The sequence below is a fragment of the Eleutherodactylus coqui genome, chromosome 2, assembly GCF_035609145.1.
Source record: "Eleutherodactylus coqui strain aEleCoq1 chromosome 2, aEleCoq1.hap1, whole genome shotgun sequence".
Classification (NCBI taxonomy): domain Eukaryota; kingdom Metazoa; phylum Chordata; class Amphibia; order Anura; family Eleutherodactylidae; genus Eleutherodactylus; species Eleutherodactylus coqui.
This window is the reverse complement of record NC_089838.1, coordinates 20,079,512-20,103,669: the sequence shown is the minus strand read 5'-3', so window position 1 is coordinate 20,103,669 and position 24,158 is coordinate 20,079,512. Positions and strand designations below refer to the sequence as shown.

Here is a 24,158-nt window from a genome sequence, read left to right as displayed (position 1 = left end):
TCTGGTATAATTTATGCAAGTTTCTGGAGTAACTTTTACATAATGGTGTTGGTGCAGGGCGGCCAAGACCTCTCCAACAAACCAAACACCCTTTTCTGGAAAGGTGGGACAGAGCGGAGTACCGCTTAAAAAGTTGCAAAAAGTTTGTGTAAGTGGGGCCAAATTTTGCAACTTTTCCACACCAAAAAGGATGATAAATCTCCCCCATTGTTTTTCTGACATCTTCTGGGCAGGTATAGAGCCGTATCGTCCGTAAACACAGGACCCAACAGGGTATTGAATGAGAAACCACTCATTAGTCACTAGTTGCTTCACCTTAGCTCACCAAAACGAAGCGACTAATCAGTGACATCCTCCTCCATTCACTGAATGACAGTTGCCCCATCTTAAAAATACCCTAAGATAGCGTAGTCTTCTGTACTTAACTGCACTGTGGGCTACAGCGGAAAAACTACTGTAGGGTATACGCTTTGTTTCACTATAGGAGTTTATGGATATGGTGGCATATGTCGGGATATTTACCCACTGGATCCATGGAACGTAAAGGAGAAAAGTGATGTGAATGGAGCTTAAGTCATGGGCAATATTGGTTTTGGCCGAGGAGAGTCTCAGAGGCAAGAGGTACATATTGCAGGCTATTGTCAAGGATCGCTATAAATACTTCTAGGTCTATAAAGGTGTTGTCCAGTTTAAAATTATTGACAGCCTATCCTCAAGGTAGGCTATCAATAGTAGATTGGTAGAGTCCACTGCCTGGAATCCCTGCTGATCAGCTGTTCATTGGGCAAGTGTACTTGTGCAATGAGCTGATTTCTGCAGGAAGAAAACAGCTCCATTCCCACTGCAATGGCTTGGCTTGGTATTAGAGGCAAACTTCATATTTACTTAAATGGGAACCTTGCCTGTAACACCAAGCCTGGCCACTGTTGTGGGAATGAAGCTGTCTGCTTTCTGTAGAAATCAGCTCAATGCACGAGCGCACCGGACTTGCAAAAAGCTTATAGGTGGGATCTGTGATTGTGGTCCCTGCCAATCTACTATTGTTGGCCTATTCTGAGGACAGATCATCAGTAGCTGATAATTTGACAACCCCTTTAAGTAGGCCCAAATGTCCGCACCCCTTCAGATGTTCTAATTTCATGGGACCTTTACTAGCGTCAGGTCTTCTTTCATAGAGTTTCCTCTGATTTGACGTCACTTTCTTTCTCAGCACATATGGACGGCTTATAATTTCTTCTATTAAACATCTCTAAAACAGAACATAAATTACATTCCAAACCAACATCAATATTTCGTTGACTATTTTTTCCCTATACCATGTTTGAATTTCGAACAATACAAAGAAATGTTTTACAGGATGACATGACACCAAGCAGATGGACGATATGGTATGAATGATACGAAAGGATGGCCTCTTCAAGGAGAACTTGTTTGTGTTCCATATACCCCTGGGTTTACAGCCAAAGAGCAAATCAGTGGACATTGAGGCACAGCTCAGCTACTTACCTCAGAGGTGACCCCTTGGGGGTGGCAATGCCATAGCCCTTGGAATCCAAGTTACCTCCCACCTTCATGGTGTCACATGGCTTTCTCTGCTCTATATACTCATTCATGGTGGACTCCAAGAGATAGGCGTATTTGCCTTTGGACTTTCTAACTCTGTTCATTCCATCCTCAGTTGTCTTAACAAACACAGAAGGCTCCGCAGAACGCATGTAGGTCCACATCTTCTCAAAGACGGCAATTTTAGATCTCTAGGAAAACAGAAGACCAAAGAAAGAGGACTTTTCACCAATTCAAGGAGAACTCAACGAGGATGCAGATGTTTAACGAAGCAGGTGGGAGAGATTCAGCAGAGAAAACATAATTCTGAGGTGGCCATTCATAAAGTTTAATGTCTCATTAAAGTCCTTTCATCAGATGTAGACTGAGCACGTCGTCCGCTTACACTAATGCCGCTTCAAGCGAAAAAAACGAGGCTTGAAATACAAATTAGGTACAAAACACTTTGATATCTTAGTAACATGAGACAAGTTGTGAAAATGGTTCTTTTGTGCCAGTTTTTATGGCGGGGAGACCAGATGTAGCGTTTGATAAGTAAGGCTTAATGATGACGAGGAAGATCACAGTTTTATGATGGGTTATGGAAATGCAAGAAAAGTAAACACAAGGAAATTTACAATGCTAATTAGCAGCACACCCCAGCTACTTCTTGGAAATGAATGTGTTTAATTCGTTCACTTCAGCCTCAAAGCAAACATCTGTATGAAGAACAGGGTCAGGATACATAATGCCTTGATAGAACCACACTTTATCTAGATAGGAGGATTTAAAGGGCACTAAATCCGAAAATGGTACAAAGAGCAGGGAAATAAACTTGACTGGTGTTTGATGGTCATTAAACAGAAGTCTAGTTTTATGAAAGGACAAAAATAAGTTGCTTGGGCCTTACCACTTTGTGGGCGCCTACTGCAAATTTACGTTGCTGCATGCTGGGCTCTGTGCAGCAGCTACGTAAATTAATGTATTTCACTCAGCAGCCAATCACATTCCACGGAGCATGTACAACACCTGAAAGAGGCTGTTTTTAACAGCCTGTAATTTAGGTGCCGTCATCGGGACCTTATTGGTTCAGGCCCGATGATGTCATCAGAGTAACAGCAACTCTTAGCGCCGATGTGGAAAGTTTGTTGCCGCAACAAACTTTCCCGGCATTTCAGGGCTGTAATAGCCTCTCTCTCTCTTGTCAGTGTGAGATCAAAGAAGAGAGAAGTTGAAAGTATTGTGAAACACCACAATTTAACCCCAAATTAACTCTTTCTATTACAATTATCTATACTATTTAGTTAGTATAGGTTATCGTGTTGTGTGGGAATTACAGATGAGCGAGTATACTTGCTAAGGCACATTACTCGAGCGAGTAGTGCCTTAGCCGAGTATATCCCCGCTCGTCTCTAAAGATTCGGGGGTCGGCGGGGGGCGGGGAGCGGCGGTGTAGAGCGGGGAGGAACGGAGGGGAGATCTCTCTCTCCCTCTCTCCCCCCCCCCGCTCCCTGTCACCGGCCCCCAAATCTTTAGAGACGAGCGGGGAGATACTCGGCTAAGGCACTACTCGCTCGAGTAATGTGCCTTAGCGAGTATACCCGCTCATCTCTAGTAGGGATCATCTTTAACAAATTCTCTAGAAATAATTTCATAAGAATATGTTCGCACGTAGTGCAGATCAGCACCAAAATCCATAGCATATTTTGCGCTGTGGATTTTGGTACAGATCTGCACCAAAGTCCATACCATTTGATATGGCTTTTGACATTGTTTTGGAGATGCATCCACAGCTGATTTCACGCTTTCAAATGAATGGGTGAAGTCTGTTGTGAATCGACGTCAAAATATGTGTCAAAATCGCAACAGAATTTGATGCAAATTTTCCACAAGAAAAAAATGCACCAATTTCGCAATTTGTGAGTGTACCCTTACACTAATTTATTAAATCAATTAGTTCTTACATAAATTAATTTTCTTTAATTAATATAATTTATATTAATTAAATCTAAATAATATATCAGAATATATTTTAACATTGTAACAATTGATATTAAATTAGTAAGTCTCCTAAATTGTTCAGAAACATGCAATCATTTTCAAATGTGCTTCAAAAAAAAAGTAAACAAATGGATAATTATATCTAAAAAAGTAGTACAAAATGTATGTATACATGTGACATACTGCAGTTGAAAATATGAAAAAAAAAACAATAGTTTTTAAAATGTTCCTCAATTTGGTGCTTTTTAAAAAAATATATATATATATTTTACCACCTAAATAGAGTACAATATGTGTCAAAAAACAATGTCAGAATTACTTTGGTGCATTGAACCTTGACAGAGTTTTTCTTTATTTAAGGTTATGCATACCAGATTTCCAAAATTTGGCTTGCTCATTAACCATTTCCAGTCCACTGTCTGACCTCTAAAGACATTATGATTTAAGGCTGTACAGCTCCGATGTTGGAAGACGTCCGTCGGGGTTCTCTTACTGTATATTGCCAGCCTCTCTGCTGTTGGAGCCTACCCAACATGTCACCTCATGCAGTACTGGCTTTAGCCAGCAGATAGCGCCGTTGTATAACGGCAGAAAAAGAGTAAGCCCCCTAGGAAAACCAGGATACAAATTGGATTGGAAAGGGTTAAGGCGCAACAAGCTTGGTCTTCAAGGCCCAAAAATGGTCATGTCATAGATCTTTCCATGTTCTTCGTAAGATTCACTGTACCCAAAGTACTAGTTATGCGTAACATTCCAGTGACACAGACTCTGAATAGAATGTTTCAAAAATACTTACAAAACAATTCTAAATATTGACGTAATAAAGAAAATGTCATCTAACCTTAAAAAACTCTTTAGTGGACCCGGAATCTAGTGTCCCGTATGCTATCTCTGTTTGCTTGGCCAAATCGTCAGCACTTTCGATAGGTGACACCATTCTCTCAACCGTCAAGAAGGCTGCTAGGTTTGCTGTGTAAGATGAGATGATGATAAGAGTGAAGAACCACCAGACACCACCAACTATGCGACCTGAGAGGGACCTGCAGGGAAGAACCACAAGTTGTTTAGCAAGCTGCATGTCTGAACAGAAGTTTGTTTCTGAATAAAGGACAATTTCGTAAAAAAGTCAAGTAACTTAGTACGTTTTTTGGAATGCGAGAGATCTACATAAAAATGTAAACTTTCTGACAAAGTTGCCCGCAGTTGGATTTGAAACCAGGACTCCAAGGTAATACTGCTAACCATTGAGCCACTGTGATGACATCTAGAAAGAGTTTTTGGAATAGAATAAAAGTTATATGTGTGATTGTAATATTGATATAAGAAAGTGATTACAACATCAGACTATTCTCTCTACCATTGATCTGTCGAGAACATCCTGAGCCCGGTCACCTTGTGTACCCTCACACATCCACTGGTCCCAACAGCTCCTAACAGTCTGGTCAGACACTTCTCTCTACTGGTGGTCTATCGGGGGTCCTGAGCCCGGTCACCTTGTGTGCCCTTACACATCCACTGGTCCCATCACCTCCTAACAGACTGATCAGAACGGCCCAGGTGGCGGCTATTCGTCAATCCATCCCTCCAGCTTCTCGCATTACAATAATGCATCCCTCTCAAACTTTGTCAATTGGGCAAAATAGTACCAGTTCAACCTATTTCACACACAATGTTGATCCAGAGGAAGATAAAAAAAACAAAAAGGAAGAAGAAGCTAATTTTCTCAGTTTAAGGGGAAAAAATTCCTTCCTGACTTCAATCTGGTAATCAGAATAATCCCTGGATCACCAACCCTTCTGAATCAACTAGTGACTATAACATGTAATATTGTAACACTCCAGGGTCCTCTTGAACACTTTTATCGAATTCTCCATCACCACGTCATCGGGCAGAGAGTTCCATAGTCTCACTGCTCTTACAGTAAAGAACCCCCTTCTATGTCAATGTAGAAACCTTCTTTACTCTAGACGTAGAGGGCGCCCCCTTGTTACAGTGACAGTCCTGGGTGTAAATCGGTGACGGGAGAGATCTCTGTATTGTCCCCTGATATATTTATACATAGTTATTAGGTCGCCTCTCAGCCAGCTTTTTTAAAAAACTATATAACCCCAATTTTGATGACCTCTCTGGGTATTGTAGTCCGCCCATTCTGTTTATGGGTATTGTAGTTCGCCCATTCCATTTATTACTTGAGTTGCCCACCTTCGAACCCACTCAAGCTCTGATATATCCTTCTTGAGTCCCGGTGCCCCAAACTGTCCACAATATTCCATGTGTGGTCTGACCAGTGACTTGTAAAGAGGAAGGACAATGTTCTCATCATGATGATCCACCTCATGATGATATTTGTCTTGGCAGCAGCTGCCTGACACTGGTGGCTGTAGTTAAGCTTACAGTTAACTAAAATCCCCAAGTCCTTTTCCATGCCAATTTTGCCCAGTGGTTTCCCATTTAACAGTGACCTGTATTTCCCCTGCCCATGTGCTTAACCATAAATTATATTACAGAGGCATGTCTAGTGGTCCACAAGCTCTACTCAAGCGTAAAAAGAGGTCACTACACAGAAGTAGTCTCTGAGAGCCATTTTATAGTCCAAGGGTGGAACCACTTTTAGGGCCTCAGGTGACAAGACCGTTCATCTAATAACACCCCAACTCGAATCATTTTCATATCTGCCTGAGATGGAACTGCATACCGAATTTTGCAGCAAAATGACAACTACTTCTAGGTGCTTGATTTTTTTTTATATAAAGAGTGTGTAGAATTGTCTTTGTCAGTCAACCCTGTTAAGAAATGAATTTTGAGAAAGCCTCTATAGGTTTATCTCCAGAGAATTCTATATGCTAATAGACTGTTAGACATCCTTTGCACTTAAAGGGGTTGTCCATTTGTAAACTATTGATTGCCTATCCTCAGGATAAGTCATCAAGTAGTAGATAGACGCGGGTTTGCTTCCTGGGCTCCCTGCCGTTCAGCTGTTCATGGGACCAATGCACTCATGTGCTGGGCTGATTTCTGCGTGAAGCAGACAGCTCTGTTCTTACTGCAGTGGCCCGACTTTTTATTGCATGGCAATTTCCCATTGAAATAAATGGCATGCCGGCTAATTCGTGTGGACCCCAGGCAACTGGATGTGTTTCATAACAAAGACACACAAGGCTTGAAACTGTAGAATATCCTTGCCCCCAGCTAGTCTAGCACCGATGACCGGGCCTCATTGCTGGATTTTTCCAATGTAATGTGGATTCATACTGAAACTGATCCACGGAAAATGTGTTATTTGATTTTATGCTGGATTCTGGGGTCACAGGTCTGATTTCCATGCAGGCTCCAATCATGAAAGGTCTGATGTTTATAATAAGTTGGCCATTCGGTGTATTTCCATTCTAGTTCTAGATAGTAGTTTGCAAAACTAAAATATGATGTAAGAAAAAAACTTGGTTAAAACTTAATTCCACTGAAAACGTGAAAATTGATGTTGCACTGAAACTACCCTAGTATTAAATTTACCTAAGTCCTATTCAGTAGGGTTAAGAAAGCTGTGGCGTGAGCAGTTATTGCGGCCCCTCTTCACAATGGAGGTGTGGTGGTCATCAGGACTTTCTTTCCTTAATAGAACAATTACAGTACTTCTACATAGGGCAGAAAAATATACTGCAAATCCGCCTGCAGATTTTACTGAACGTCCACAGAGAATTCACAGCAAAATCCACATGAAACACATGATGTGGATTTGCAGTAGATTTCAGTCCTCTACATTTAAAGGTGTAAGGTTTTGGTAAAATCTGCACTACAGTTCAATTTTCCATTGCATGTGGATAGGATTTGTTAAAATGGCAAGTAAACCCAATTTAATGTTTGTACACACACAGACACACACACCCTGGATAGGCAGAGATTGTAGAGATTATTATCACAGTGTCTGCAGATCTGTCAGCCTGCAGTCTTTGAGTGCATGGGAGCCGCCTGTGAAGATAGCTCGTTCCCCCACTGTTTAGGAAACATCCCTGTGTCCTTCTTACTGCAGAAGCTCTGTACCTAACAACAGACAGTGGATTGCAGAGAAGCTGGAAGAGAGACCCCTGGTGGCAGCCATTTTAAAAGTGATTTATAGTGGTAAAACAAGAAAATCTTGAATGCAAGTATATTACCGAAATGATGAGAACAGAAGTTGTCTGAAAAGTTAGTATCTCTTTACTCTTTTAAGACCAGGCACTGTAAATTTATGGCGCCTGGTCCTGGGCTTAAAGCTTAGTCATATGTAAAATTAGGGCGGCGCTTTAAGCCTCCTGGCTCTGCAATCAATCACAGGCAGGAACGGGTTATCAGCTGTTAGTGAGAGCTGATAACCCAGAGGAGAAGGCAGGAGGGGTATTTAACCCTTTCTGCCTTCTGATTCCCCCGAGTACACAGTGCTCATTGAGCACTGTGTACTAGAAAGTGAAAGTAAAGTGCAACTTTCACTCTGGGAGGCATATATCTATATTCCACAACACTTCTGCTCGATTCACAACCTGAATGGCTGTTTTGGTTGGCTGATTCCCAGTGATTGGTTGTTTGGGTTGAATCGAGCAGAAGTGTTGTGGAATATACATGGGTCACGTGACTGCCGGGGTTCCCTGCTAGAGCAGAGCTGGAGGGTCATACTAGATCCTGCCCCAACCATCCGTATCCCTCAACTTGCTCACCGTTGTTAGATTAACTCTGGTTCTAAACAGAAATTAGTATGACATGCAGGAATCAAGTCCATGTAAAAAAAAATATTTATTGAACTGCTTATGTCACCTTTAATTAACATGGTTTGATCCAACAATATATCATTTAACTACTGTACTTGACATTTTAACTCTCACCTCCTGATACTTCTTAAGTTGATTGTGTTTCCCATGTGACAGTGACATTTAAATAAAAGAAGACGCATGAAGTAGATTCAGACGGAAAGTTCTTTAGAAAAGGAAATGCTACATTTTATAATTGCCTTTCATCGTGATATTCTTCGCGCACCTCAGAATTTGGTAAAAATTAGAAAAGGTGGAATATGTCTTGTGTGAAAACTAGGTAGGAAATGGGAGGTCATGCCGATGGCTGATCAGTAAAAGAAAGAAAAAAACTAGTTATAGGAAAGATGTACAGTAGGGAAAGATCAAAGCATTGTGCATTAACCCTTTGCAATCCAATTTTGGATTCAGGGTTTCCTAGGGGGCTTTCTCTTTCTGCCATTATATAATGGCACCATCTGCTGGCTAGAGCCAGTACTGCGGTATGTGACATGCTGGAGAGGCTCCCGACAACAGAGCGGCCAGTAATATACAGTAAGAATACCCTGCCAGACATCTTCCAACATCGGAGCTGCACAGCCTTCAAATCAGAATGTCTTCAGATGTCAGACAGTGGATTGAAAAGGGTTAAATTGGTGACATCAACTGGGACAATTTTTTGGGTTTAGATCAACTAAAAGAACTAGTGTGTTATGGCCACTTGCCACGGCTGGCGGCTTCTCCTATCTCCTACTCCTCTCGCTGGTCATGGCCATAAGCATGCCCTTTGGTTCCTGTGCTGCAGTCGCCGCACCATCTGTCTTTTTTGTCAGTGTGGTGCTCGCATACACCCAACCTGCCTCTTAAAGGGCCAGTATGTGTACCCAGCTTTTCCATCCCCAAACAATTCAGATAATCCTATGATTATTTAAGGAACTCTTTCCCACTGGTGTAATAGTTTCACGATTGACCTGTGCCCGTTTGCCGAGTTTTCCCATCTTTCCTGTTCTGACCTTGACTACTATATATCTGATTGCTGCCTACTCTTTGCTCTTGGCCTGTCTCTCCATTTATGCAAGAACTCCGCCTGTCCTGACCCTATTCTGTGTATCAACTAGGTCTCTGCCTGTCCCTCTGTACTGCACTATGGTATCTCTGACCTGTTTGTGTCAGTTGCCACTGCACCAAGACTACGGTAAATTTGGGGTTACCTGGCTCCTGCAGCTATGACCAGATCCCACTTGGAGGGCGTTCAGGGGTAAAAACCTGAAATCTCTAAATACTAATCTCAGTAGCAGCCCATAGTAAATCAATCAGTGGCACAGTGGGTCCACACACTGCATGATGAAATGTAAATTACAGACTGCTATTAATTTAAAAAAAAAAGATCTTTAACCAGTCATTATAATCTAGTGCCCTAGAGGAGTTATTCCATTTAGGCCGCCTGCAGACGAGCGGGTCAGATCCGGCGGCGAGAATTCTCGCCGCGGGACCCGACCCGAGAGCCTGCAGTGACGAGCGCGTACTCACCCGCGCCTGGCGGCCCCGCCTCTTTCATGTGCCGGCTGCCGCGCAGCCGGCGCATGCGCAGACTGGAGCCGGCGGCCGGGTGAGTGCGAGCCCCGCACAAAAATAGGACATGCCGCGGTTTGTTTGCCGCGCGAGATTTCGCGCGGCCAAACCGCGGCCGTCTGCATAGGAGTGCGTATTGTAATGCACTCCTATGCAGACTTTCAGTGGCGGAAATCCCACGGGAAATACCGCCGCGGGATTTCCGCCCGTCTGCAGGCGGCCTTATACAACTTTTTCCCAGGAAGGATTGCATGGCCTATATAAGGCTCCCTATACCCTCATAGTGCTCTCCACAAGGACAAACATTACCCCGTGGACACACATTGAGGCTAGTTTCACACGGGTGATGACGATTTAGGCAACGAGAAAATCGCGGCAAAAACGGTTCTTTGTTCCCGCGATTTTTGAGCTGCCGCCCGTGGTAAAATTGCGTGAATTTTTATTGTAAAAGTCAATGGGACTTTCTAATATCAAAAACGCATCACACGAAAATCACAAGTTTTGAGCGTTGCGATGCGATAAAAAGGAGGATCCATAGAAAAACATGGGCGGAAAAAAAAAAAATCACACATCGCAGAAAGATAGGGCATGCCGCAATTTTTTTCTCTCGCAACATTGCATCAGTGAAAACATCACAAACATGAAGGAAACCATTGAAAATCATTGGTTTCATAATTCTGCTTTTTTATACACTCTCACATTGCAAGAAAATCGCACGATTTTATCGCCCGTGTGAAGGCAACCTGATGGCCACTCCCCCAGCCAGCGAGAACCCCGATACAACAGTATGTACGTGAGGATTCTGCTTTGACTGACTTCTCTCGTCATTTTGTAAGGCCTGTTAAAAGGGCAGATATTAACTCGCAGAGTGGATGCCTTCCAACAGGGGGCGCTGTGGAGGATTATTTACCCGCATAGATTATTTCATTTGCATAGATGTTACTAATATAACTTGTTTAATGATTTGTTATCTTCACACAATTAACACTGATGCCATGAAAATAGAATTGGTAGCCTAATGGATGCATAGATATGGGAAATGAAAAGGGTTGTCCAGTTGTAAACTACTGATGGCCTATCCTTAAGGTAGCTGTTTGCCAGACCGCTGAGCTCATACACTGAGCTGATTTCTGCAGACAGCTCCGTTCTCGCTGTAGTGGCCAGGCTTGGTATTACACCCATTTATTTCAATAGTAACTTGGCCTGCAATACCACTGCAGTGATAATGGAAGTCTCCGCTTCCTGTAGAAATCTGCTCAGTGCACAGGCACACTGGCCCAGAGAATAGCTTATCAGCAGGAATCCTGGGCAGCAAGATCCCCACCGATCTACTGTTGATGCTCTCTCCTAAGGATAGGCCATCAATAGTTTGCAATTGGACAACCCCTTTAAGACTATGGCATATTGACATAGAAGGAGAAGCAAATGTGATTCAGTGATGAATTAGTGGAAATGTTCTCTTTGTAGAAGAACAGCAAAAGAGCATCAGAGAGACCAAAGGACCAGAAGAACCCGGGAGAGGAAGGGTCAAAAAGCTCCATCAAAGGCTGAAGGAAAAATCAAGAAGAATGGGTGGATTTTTTTCTTTTTGATTCATTCATGAAAAGGACACGGGCTCAGTATATTCTGGATGGGATATATTAATATTTCTATCTGATATACACACCACATGCTGTTCAGATTAGCTCCAGTCTACAATGTATCAACTAGTGGGTGTCCTCTAAGAAGCCCCTCCAGCAAAACCATAAAGGGGTTCTCTTCCTAATGCTGCAATATCTCACCCATTAACTGCTTGGGTGAGATATGGTACAGGTGCAAGAAAAAAAAAAGTAAGTGAACCCCTTGGAATAACCTGGATTTTTGCATTGATTACTAATAAAATGTGGTCTGATCATTATCTAAGTCACAATTATAGACAGACACAATGTAACTAAACTAATAATAGTTATCTTGCACATTGCGTAAACAATCACAGTGAGGTGAAAAAGTAAGTGAACCACTATGTTAAAAGGGCTGGACCACAATAGATTTTATCACATCAGGCTCACTTCATGTCCCGAAACGAGGAAGAGATTGAATGGAGTGGTGGTCGCACATGTGCGGTGGGTGCCGCTCCATTCATCCAGCTATCTCTAGTAGTATGACTGAAGTTGGAAGAAGCGGCACGCCACATTTGTGATGGCCACTCAGTTCAATCTCCACCTCACTGTGGGGGGTACAGTGAGCCCGAAGTGAGAAGGAGAGGAGAAAACAGGACCCCAATTTTTATTGGATGTATGTTGGTCTTAGTGGTGAGACCCCCACCGATCAGACTTTTATTAACTATTCCAATGGATAGGTGATAAAAGGCTACTTTGGAAGAACCCCTTTAATGAGTTTTTGAAGAGCTAATTGGTAAAAGTTGTTTAGATTAAATAGATAAAATTAGGAGTGTCAGTTTCACAGGTGCTTTGCCTATTAAATAAAGGCACACAAAGCCTGGTTACTGTGAAACCTGTTCTTAAGCTAGATTGGTTAGTGTGAGCCCATGTCTTGATGCAAACAACCTTCAGAAGATGTGTTATAGAGATACATGAAGTTGATGAAGCATTGCTAAAGACATAGGCATACATCGATCCATGTTTATATAAATGATCTACAAATGGAGAAAATTGAGGACTGCTACTACTGGTTGCATTTCTAGCCTCTATGTCACCTTTAAAGTCACAATATACTCCATTTTCCACACATTTCAAAAATAAGTTACAATTCAGTACGGAGCTTAAAAGCCTATAAAATATTGCCAAAATGCCCGCATTTGCTTATTTACTTTGAGGTATGACTGATTTCTTCCTTATTTCTCCACAACTGTCTAACTCAATTTCAACACCAAATCCCTCATCAGGAGGTGACCTTTCCAAATACATAAAACCCAGAAGGCCTGCGGCTCTTGCAATGTCTGAGAGTTATATACTCTTCAGCCGGCTGAAATTTAATTAACGCTATGCCCCTTAGTGCAAGGATAAGGCGCAGTGACAAGGTTTGCCTTGCATGTTTATGCATGCAGGTTTATGGGATCGGCTTTCATGGCCGGTCTCCACGCTGTGAGGATTCTTTGTCTACAGTAAAGCCCCGTGAATTTGTGCGCAGAGAGGGACTTCATTGCTTTTAAAAAACAATTTAGAAAGAGGCTGTGGGAGTACATAATATACCCCGCGGGGTAGGCATTCAGTACGGGGATGTGTGTGCATGTTACCAGGACAGTCACACAAACATTATTAGTGGCCTCGGTGGGAGCTCGGGAAGTCGCCGATTCACCAGCACTCTGCAAATAATTACAATGAATTAGAAGGCGGCGTTAATTCTGCAACATTCTGTTCTGATGAAGATGTGGCCACTGAAGAATTGGTACAAGTTACAGTATATGAGAAGCAATTACCATCTACTATATTAATAAGAACTGCTTTTTCCCGTTGCTCCGATGACCTAGATTATCCGTCTGGAGCAAAATGTATTAAAACGAACAACAGTCACCGACTATGGTAGGAACATGCTTGTTAACCCCTCAAGGACACGGTCTATTTTGGCCATAAGGACGCGATGATTTTTTTGGGGACCTCCATTTTTCAAAAGCCATAACTTTTTTATTTTTCCGTATGAGGGCTTGTTTTTTGTGTGGCAAATGAGTTTTTATTGCTATCAGGGCTCAGTCACACGGGCGTTTTTTTGACTGATTTGCAGATGCGCTTGCGATCTGCAGATATATATACCCAATGCTTTGCAATGGGATCAGTCACATGTCCGTTTTTAATGCGGATGTGCCGAAAATTATATGACACAACGATTCGCAGAACGCTTGTAACTGTGTTCTGCGCAAATCGTTGTTCTTGTATATGCACTCAGCGGGGACGGCAGCAGCAGTGCCGACCCCATTGAGAACATATACTAAAGATCGTTCTCCTCTTCCACAGCTGTAACAGCTGTGGCAGAGAAGAACCATGTTTTCCCATTGAATTTAATGGAGCCGGCAATACAGCCGTCTCCATTGAAAGCAATGGGCTGCCGGCAAGCGCCGTATTAATGTTCAGGGAAGGGCTTCAAATATAAGCCCTTCCCTGAAAAGCATTCCAAAAAACTGTAAAAAATTAAAAAATATATATACTCACCCTTTTGCAGCTGCCAAAGATCAGCCGCATGAATTCATGAAAGGGTGAGTGAGTGCTGCCTCTGATTGGCTAAGGGCTTTAAATACCTGCCTGCTGAATACTACAGAAAGCAGTTCAGGAGACGAGTCGGCTGGACGCGGCTGATCTCCGGCAGCTGCAAAAAGGTGAGTATATATATATTTTTTATTTTTTACACTTTTTTGGAATGCTTTTCAGGGAAGGGCTTATATTTGAAGCCTTACCCTGAAAATTAATACGGTGCTTGCCGGCTCCATTGAATTCAATGGGCGAACATCGTTCTCCTCTGCCACGATAGCGGGCAGCGCCCGTGTGACCAAGCCCTTTTGCTAGCAGTATTTTTCAGCCGTGACGCTGGCTTTGGTCACGCGATTTTTTGTGCGCAAAAAAAAAAAAATCGCAAGAAAAAACACCCATCTGACTAAGCCCTCCTTTTGAGGTATATCTGATGTATTATAAAACTTTTATTAATTTTTTTTTTTAAAGACAGGAAGAAAAAACATATCAATTTTGCCATAGTTTTTTTTCTTTTTCTACAGCATTAGGGCTTATTCAAAGGCACGTATATTGGCTGATATACGCTTCCATCTGATCAGTTAGGGGGAAGCTCTCTGCCTCTCCCCTCCCCTCTGGCTGTTTGCAATGGGAGGGGCGCGGGGTGGAACTAAGCTCCCACCCCTCAACCCTTGTCTGCAGCCAGCAATGGGAGGGGGTGTGGCAGAGCTGTGGACAAGGGGTGGAGTTTAGCCCTGCCCCCGCCCATTGCAAACAAGTGGAGGGGAGGAGAGAGGCAGAGAGTTGGTGAAAGGGAGGGAAAGGAGAAGACAGCAACTGGTAGCGTATATAGGCCGGCTGTTAATCACAATTTTAAAGCTGTGATCCGAGGCGTTTCTGCAAAAAACATTTTGCATCCGTAGGTAATATGCATGTTGACAAGCGCGATATCGGGCTGGGTTTCTCGGTCCGATATCACACTCACCCATGTGAAGGTAGCCTTAATTATAAAGCATAAATGACATGATAATTTCTTTCTGTGGGCTGGTGTGATTATGACAATACCAACATTTTTTTTAAAGGTTTTTCCACTTTTACACAATAAAAAACATTTTTTTTAGCTCATTGCATTCAAAGTCCCAAAACATTCTGATTTTTCCATGGGCGGAGCTCTGTGAGGTCTTGCTTTTTGCGCAACGAGCTGCAGTTTTTATTGGTACCCTTTTGGGGTATATAGGGCTTTTTTGATCACTTTTATTGTATTTTTTGGAAGGCAAAATTAATAAAATAATCATTTTGGTTACGTTTTTTAGGGAATTTTTTTAACGGTTTTAGCCTTGCAGGATAAATACTGTGTTGAATTTATTGTACATTTATTGTTATTATGTATATGATGATACCAAATATGGGAGATTTTAAAAAGGCTTAATTTTTTTTTATATATAAACGGTCAAGTGCATAAAAAGGTTTTTTTTCAGTAATTTTTTTTTTGACATTTTTTAAGTCCCTGTAGGGGACTTGAACCATAAAAGCTACTGTACTGCAATGCCTTATCGGTTACAGTAGCAATCATAGGCCAGGAAGGTCAGACACAAGTGTCTTGCATGCGGTTGCCGTGGCAATACATCGATCCTCCGCAATTACGTTGTGGATGGCTGATGATGTCACAGCGCTCTCCCTCTGTGAACACTTTACACGTGCAATGTACATTGATGTCGGCATGTAGGGGGTTAACAGCGGAGATCTCGTTGATCCCCCCCTGTTGCAGTAGGTGGCCAACTATCAGTCATAATCGGCTCCTACTGCGGGATGGCGCAGGCTCACTTCTGAGTCCCCGCTATCCATAGGATGTAAGTTTACATCCTATGGTTTTTAGTGCCCCCCAGCCAGCATGTAAACTTACGTCCTGTGGCATTAAGGGGTTAAAGGGAATGTATGACAAGGATAGACTCAGTTTCAGTTAAAGGGTTCACTCTTATTGAAGAAATTTAAAGTTTTCAACCATCCAATAGATGGGGGTCCTAATACTGGGAACCCATCCTCCTCAGATCTTGGTTTATTCTCCCATGGCAATGAATGGAGGGCAGGTTAGTTTTTTGGAACTAACTGGAATATCCCTTTAAAGAGCTTTCTATATGTTTTATGGAGGCATACAGGACAGTAGTGGAAGCCCTGAGCTGCATTGCTTATGTGTAGTTTACAGTGCCAGAAGCTCCAATCTCTCGGCTTCAATAGCTTTCTCTGGCAATATCAGTAAGAGGGAGGTTGGTGCTGGTAAGTTGTAGGACCTGTGAGCTGTGGGCGGAGCTACAGTCTTGGGCGGTGAACATGCTCTATGCATGCTGGAAGATATAGGTAGCAGTTTGATATTGTGTTTACTGTGGAAGTAATATATGTAAACACAGTGGCAGAATGATGGCTACACAGGACGAAAAAGATGGTCTACAGCCAAAGATAAAAGGTACAAGTTCCCACTACTTAGCTGCACCGCCTAGATTTTAGCATTTTCAGAATTTCCTTTTTGCGCTTGGAAACCCCCTTTCAGTGATTGGACGTTCATTTGAATGGTCATGTAATACTACATGTCCCATGCATTTCCCCATATATTTTTGTCCAGGGCTTACAGAAGAAGTACTTGTGGTGTTCGACAAATCGTCAAGCCAGCGTTTGTTTAAAAAGTTGTAGTCTTCAGGAGTTAATCTCATTTTATAGCGACCCTCTAGTTTTGGGACCAAATATTGTAGTGGGACCAAATGAGGCAATTATATTTCCTGCTGTTGGTCTTGCGTGCCAATGATCCTCCGATCTGCTGATTCTTAGTTCCGTTTGTAGCTATCAAAGATGGCTAATGCAATCTTTAAACTACCTAATCCCCACAGTACATTGGTAGTGTTAGACTACCAAAGCACTATACACACTCTCTGATTGGCAGTGTTGCACACAAAATCAGTGTTGGCCAATCAGAAAGCAGTGTACAGTGGGCATTAGGTAAATAGAAAATTGCAGCTTCCATCTTGGATGGCTAGATACAGAATTCTGAGCAAGAGGATTTGAGAGACATCAGCAGAAAACAACAACAGCAGGTAATATACCCAGGACAGAAATATATCCTGAAACCAGGGGATTGCCTTAAATTATCTGTTGGTCTCATATCAAGGATGAGCTAGAGGGTGCAACTGTGTCCACTAAATAAGCCAAAAAGTGCTGCCTAGGGTTCTTCATACCAAATTTCACCTTTGATCTGTGGGACTTGTAAGCCATTCATCCAAAAAGGTTGGGCAGAGGACATAAATTATTCCAACCCTCTGATTGGCACTTAGTTCGGGCAATTCCGTTCAATAGTTTAACTAGAAGAATACCATACAGATACCCTACGCTTGTCTAGGTAACAGAGTTCTCTTAAAAGAGGACCTATCAGCTGTCCTGACATGTTTGTTTTAGTAAATACTTGTATTCTTCATCAAATAACAATTCTGGAGCATCTTTTGTTAGAACTCTGTGTTGTTCCTCTGAGAAATGTCTACATTTATTTATAAATCTATAAATTGACAACAGGGTGTTACTAGTTGGGGACATGTCCCTACAGTCTGACTCTGTCCAATCAATGCCAACAATGTTAGGTTGTAGAGACACACCCATTTGACAAAGAGAATGGTAGAAAAGAGGAATTGGGCAGATGATTGCTAAGGGGTGGAAGTGGTGCAGAAGTGCAATGTCCTAAAACAGCAAGAAATAAGTGCTGCCCACCTAGTGTGCTAATTGACCAAAGGTCATATAAGTGCTGCAAACTGAGGCAGAGGAGGTCAAAGAAATACTGAAGCTCAGGTGTAACCTGTTGGGTGGCGATGATTCAAGGACAGTAAAAATGATGCAACTGATTCCATACAACGACACTTTATTACAAGGTCCATCATTGGAGTGCTACTGGGAAGCCTATGGCCTACTTTATTACAAGCCATCAGGTAACGTGTTTCGAGGTATGCAGACCTCTTCCTCAGACAGCTGGATTAATACTAATAGACATAATATATGAGCAATAAAACATTAAGAGGAGTGTAAAAGATGAAGTGGGGATACAAATTAAATTGGAAAAACAGGAAATAAAATCTATTATGTACTCTTCTTGTTTTATTATTGATTTTCCACTTTTTATATGCATCATATTTTAGACTCTAGAAGCTTTTATTACGTCCGAGCTGTACTTGAAACACCTTGTCCAGATCAGAAGTAATTCGCTGTCCTAAAAGGATGGATAAACATGCAATATACTCATGTGAAAAATACAAAGTTTTGGTAATTAAAGTAGGGGAACTGTAAATCTTACCCTAACTTATTAATGCAATGAGACCCTAACTAAAGTGGAGCACTCACCCTGATATGGGCTATAGATAGAAATAGATTACAAAACCCCAACTATCCTTAACACTAAATAGATTTGTCTGACAGTGGAACAGAACAGGAGTCACCAACTTGACTAGAAACACCTTCAGACTAGCAGCATAATCAGCGTCCTTAATGGGGAGGAGTCAGAATAAATGTGTAGAGACAGGTTCTGAATTGGCCGGCTGGGGCACACACCTCCCAGCCAACCAATCCATGTTTATGTCAGCATCCAGTGCTGAATTAGCATTGAGCATGCACCAACATGTGCATCACGTGGGCTGGGATGACATCGTGATGTCAACCTGGTCCAGATCCAACACAGCTGGTGAGTTGTGACAGTTTCATTTACACTTGTGTCTCATGTTTTTATTTCCTCTGCTCCCACTTAACTTTGTATCACCACTTTGTCTTTTATACCCCTCCCATTGTTTTATTGCTCACATACTATGTCTATTAGTTTTAATGCAGCTTTCTGATGAAGGGGAAAGGTAAAAAACACCCAGTTGTCAATGTATTCATAAATGTTCATTTTCGTGGAGTTACAAGAAAGGATTCCGTAGAACGGTTGTTTCATGGGAGCATACGTGTTTACTGAAACAGACATGTCAGGAGTCCTCTTTAAAAGGAAGGCAGCACTTGGTATGAAAAGTGATATATGTGTTATTCTATAATACTTCTTTCATAAATGAGGCATCATCTGGAAGGGCGGATTACACAATTAAATCTCAACAGGAACTCCTTTATGAAAAATGTAGGCGTTTGTATCCACAATATAGTATAATGCTTATTTAACCTTGAAAATATAGCGTGGGCATATGCATATGGACCATAGGGAGAGCTAATGGAGCCCCTGGTGGCTGGAGGGTTGGGGAATGTTGAGTTGTCATAAGCCAACACTAAAAACAGGGCTCAATTTTGTTATTTACTATGTGGCCCCTTTCCTCTATGTACCATAGAGGCAGACCATGCAGCTACTATGAGGAATTTTGGGGAGGGAAAGCCTAGCCTCTGCTGTCCCCATCCTCTTTGGATGGGTAGAACCTGTGCAGGACTCCCCTATGCAGAGGAAAAGCAATGTTGTCAAGCAAAGGAGGTATAAATGGGCACAAGGGTCATGTATAGGGTATGAAGGTGGAAACAAGCACCAGGCCTTTCTGTCATAGGTGGAAAAACCTGACAGCATAATGAGGAGGAGGGTCCATTTCAATAGGGCCCCATTTTGATCTTTGGTATGGGCCCATCTTTCTTCTATGTAGGCCACTAGGTCCAGGGGTTAAAACATAATAACTGCTTTTTGATATTGCTGTGTGAATTGCCGGAGGTATTGCCTTAGTGGAAGATTCATCTGGGAGAGGAGATGCTTAATTAACGTGCTTTGCCAAATGTGCAATATGGTCCTGCAGGGACAACATGAAAAAACACTTACAGACTTTTTTGCATCTCATTTAATACTGTATTTATGCACGGATGGTTAGCACATCAACATATGCATATTTTCTATAGAAGTCTTTAAATTCTCTTGGTCTAGAATCCTTTTAACACATCATTGGTGGGGTCTGGGAGATGGTACCCTCATGGGTGCCAGTCCAACTCTTGTCTTCCCACTCAACAGAAGTCTACATATACCATCACTCCATTGAAATGGCGTTGCATGAAGTTGGACTTCATACCTTTAGATGTCCACCTTTCTAATGTGTGGTGAGATCATAAGGATCAGGCCAACAGTGGGTTCTCTTGTTCCCGACCTTGACCAGTTTGAAACTAAAGAGACTTTGAAGGCCAATGTCATCTCCCGAGTTACGGAAACACGCCCATGGGAGTTATAAAAACAGTGTAACCCAGTCATGCTTGTCTATTTCCACCTCATAGACAGAGGTGTTCCCATCATGGTCATGTTTGGCTGACATGGGAATACCATGTTGGACCGGCAGGGTGATTGAGATGGCAGGAGTGAGGGTGTAGAGTACATTTACGAGTATAGGGTATAGGGTACATCCATGAGTCACTCCGTGCAAAGTCTCGGTCACAGAGCCACCTGCCCACAAGATATGGAACATGGAGGGGAGAGGTGATGGGCTGAAAAGGATGTGACCAAATTCTCATCAACGGTAGGAACTTTATTGCAACCACCGCCATGAACGTCTGAATACTGGCAGAAGCCAAATGGGTGACAGAGAGCGGAGATCACAGTTTGGCAGGATGTAAATCGTGGTCAGCAGAACTGTGTCATGGGGTTCCCAAAGGTCTCCAATAAAAAATCGGAATGGGCAAAATCTTTTTCATGGGCAAGAATGGCGTAACCTAGAAGCAGCGATGCATTTTTCTTGCATATTGCACTCACATAAAAATTGCACGATATCAGTCTAGGTTTCTCACCGCTCACCCATGTGAATCCAGCTGAAGGCCGAATTTACACGGATGTATTGGCGCATGAAAAATTTGCGCACTCAATATGCAGAAAATAGAACCCACTGAATGGCTTAATTCACATGCGTGTATTTGGTGTATTGACTCTGTTGTGCAAAAGAAACCCACAAAATGCTCTATTTTCCTGCACATTTGCGCAGGGAGTAACATATCATGAACTCATTAAACTAATTGGCCATTTCAATGACTGAGAGCATCTGCGTGTACAGCAAATACGTAACGATCGATATGCAAATGAGTGCGCAAATACGCATACCATAGTATGAATCTGGCCTAAGGGCGGCCACTAGAGATGAGCGAACGTACTCGGTAAGGGCGATTTCGCAATCGAGCACCGCGATTTTCGAGTACTTCATTACTCGGGTGAAAAGTACTCGGGGGCGCTGTGGGGCGGGGGGTTGCAGAGGGGAGTGGGGGGTAACAGGGGGGAGCCCTCTCTCTCTCCCTCCCCCCCCCCACTCCCCGCTGCAACCCCCCGCTCACCCACAGCGCACCCGAGTAGTGAAGTACTCGAAAATCGCGGTGCTCGATTGCGAAATCGCCCTTACCGAGTACGTTCGCTCATCTCTAGCGGCCACACATGGTCGTATTTGCACCCGCAAAATCTGTGCATGGAATACGCAGCGAATAGAACGCGTTGATTTAAATGGCTTCCTTCATACAGTTGTTTTCCATGGGCTCAAAACTTTGTGTGCGCAAAAAAAACTGCGATGTGCTCTGTTTTGCGCACCAAAGGCCCCCCAGTAACACGAAATTGCACACTGAAATGTGTGATTTCGCGCAGAAAATCCATAATATCTGGGACTAAGTCAGCGGGCCCAACCATTTAACCCCTTAAGGACACGGCCTATTTTGGCGTTGAGGACCAAGCGATTTTTGTTATTTTTCCATCTCCATTTTTCAAAAGCCATAACTTTTTTATTTTTCCGTCGACGCGGCCGTATAAGGGCTTGTTTTTTGCGTGGCGAACTGTAGATTTTATTGGTGCCATTTTTGATTACATAGACTACATTGTAAAACTTTTATTATTTTTTTTATGATTGTAGGGAGAGAAAACGCATCAATTCTGCCATAGATTTTTTTTTTTAGAGCGTTAATCATGCAGCATAAACGATACACTACATTTTTTTCTGCGGGACGGTACGGTTACACTGATACCAAAATTCTTATATTTTTTTTAGGTTTTTCCACTTTTCCACAATAAAAACCCTTTTTTGGAAATTATTATTTTTTTCTAAACTCACTGGATTCAAAGTGCTATAACTTTTTTATTTTCCCATGGACGGAGCTCTCTGAGGGCTTATTTTTTGCGAGATGAGCTGTAGTTTTTATTGGTACCATTTTGGGGTACACACTTTTTTAATCACTTTTATTGCATTTTTGGGAGGCAAAATGCTAAAAATTAGCATTTTGCCTCAGTTTTTTAGGGTACGGTAAGGGTACGTTATTTTGCGGGAAGTACCTTGCTCCCATGACGTACCCTTACGTCATGGGGTGGGAAGGGGTTAAACATGGAGCTGCCAGGACCGCGTCAATGTAAGCGGTCGCGGCAGCATAAAAAAGTACAGTAAAAAGCAACGATATAGGCGCGATAGCCTTCGATCGCGCTTCCTGCACAGTGCACATATCTCACAGTATCGTTAGCGTATATGCGCTTATGCTCATGTGTGGCCACCACAAGAGTGCCAGCAACAATGCCCCTAAAATAGTGACGGATACAGCGCCACTAGGGGTAGGTTTGCTGTGGATTTCCGTACAGAAATTCTGCATGGAAAATCCACAGCATCTCCAGTAGTAGCAAAATCCCATTTACATGCTGCAGAAAAAATTCACACTAAACCCTTGTATATATTGTCCTGGGGTGCGGATTTAAAATCCGCAGCTTGGCAATTAAGGCTGCCTGCACACAGCCGGGTCGGATTCGGCATGGGGGATCCAGCAGCGGAATCTGACCCTGTGCCCGGCTGGTGACCCCCGCATACCTGTCCACAGTCTTCATAATCTGTGCTGCGCCTGTGCCATCCGGCGCACATGCACAGTACAGATTATGCCCCACCTTTGCTAGGCAATGACGCAATGATGATTGGTCAAATGGCTTTCATCTGGTTCAATGGAAGTCGTCCGCATGGAAGCCACACAGAATCACAGCATGCTGCGATTTCTCCTCTGCGAGTGGAAAATTGCAATCGATTTCCGCTCGTGTTTAGCCGTAGCATGCTATGGGTGGTATTTGCTGCGGAATCCAAAGATGGATGCCCGCTACAGATTCCGCAATGCAAATCCGCCCGTGTGCAGGCGGCCTAGTCTGTGGATTTTCAGTGTTGGGTTTCACCCTCTGCAATGCAAATTTCCTTTCCGGAAAATCCACAGTGGATCTGCAGCGTATGAACAGATTTTAAAGCGACCCTCCAAGATCCCCTTCAAAATAGGTGTAGGGATCAAAAGTTAGATACATCAATTAAAATTTGCAGCCACTGTAGTAACATAGTATGTAAGGCTGAAAAAAGACACATGTCCATCCAGTTCAGCCTATTACCCCACAATGTTGAGACTATTACCCCCAATGCTAGCCTACGGCTTTCTGAGGATCCAGCTCACCCTACGTCTTCCTGATAATATCGAGGGACGGCAGGAGAGGTGAGCCCGTATTCATATATATTTTTGCTACCCCCCAAAGTTAAGCCTATTACCCCCCCAATGTTGATCCAGAGGAAGGCAAAAAAAAAATCTAAATGGTGTGGCCAAGTGGGCGCTGAGAGACAGGAAGATGAAGTAATAATATTCGCAACGCCCACTCCCAATATGTGCTGATCTCCCCACAGTCGGCGTATGCTGCATGCCCTTTCTAAGTAGGTTCTGCAAGGACTTGCTACTTCTTCTGTACTGACACGAGACAGAAAAATCGCATGCCCAATTTTCATGCGAATGTAGTACATGCAAATGTGCGAATCACCCCCTGAGAATATCTATCAACCGTGTAAAAATGGCCTAAGAGTGCCAACCACAGTGCCACCCAGAGACTGCTAGCCACTGTGCCCCTTTTAATGCCCCATACCGTGTCTTAACTTCAAAGATGCGCAATTAGCACGGCTATGGCTCTTTGTATCGCCATAACGAAATTACCTGCAAACACAAGAGGCGCAACATCCTCCCCATTGCTTCCCTCCGGTACACGCAATCCACAAAAGCCAGCCTATACGTCTCTGAGATGAAATGCTACTGCTGATCAAAGGAGGAAGGAATAACTAGGATTACGAGTCATCGGAGAGGTTTAGCCCAACGACAGTTACATTTTCAGAACTGGGAGTTGACCACAAAC

General features: G+C 42.9%; 1 protein-coding gene across 4 annotated transcripts in view; it reads right to left on the bottom strand.

Annotated features, from left to right (window-relative positions):
- GRIA1 (glutamate ionotropic receptor AMPA type subunit 1) overlaps window positions 1-24,158 on the bottom strand; it is a 261,991-nt gene that overhangs the window by 29,504 nt on the left and 208,329 nt on the right. For all 4 annotated transcript variants that reach the window (XM_066590438.1, XM_066590439.1, XM_066590440.1 and 1 more), the window contains exons 12-13: window positions 4,385-4,583; window positions 1,507-1,754 (exon numbers count right to left, since the gene is read on the bottom strand). In XM_066590438.1, coding sequence (XP_066446535.1) covers window positions 1,507-1,754; window positions 4,385-4,583 — 447 coding nt within the window. The remainder of the gene's footprint in view (window positions 1-1,506; window positions 1,755-4,384; window positions 4,584-24,158) is intronic.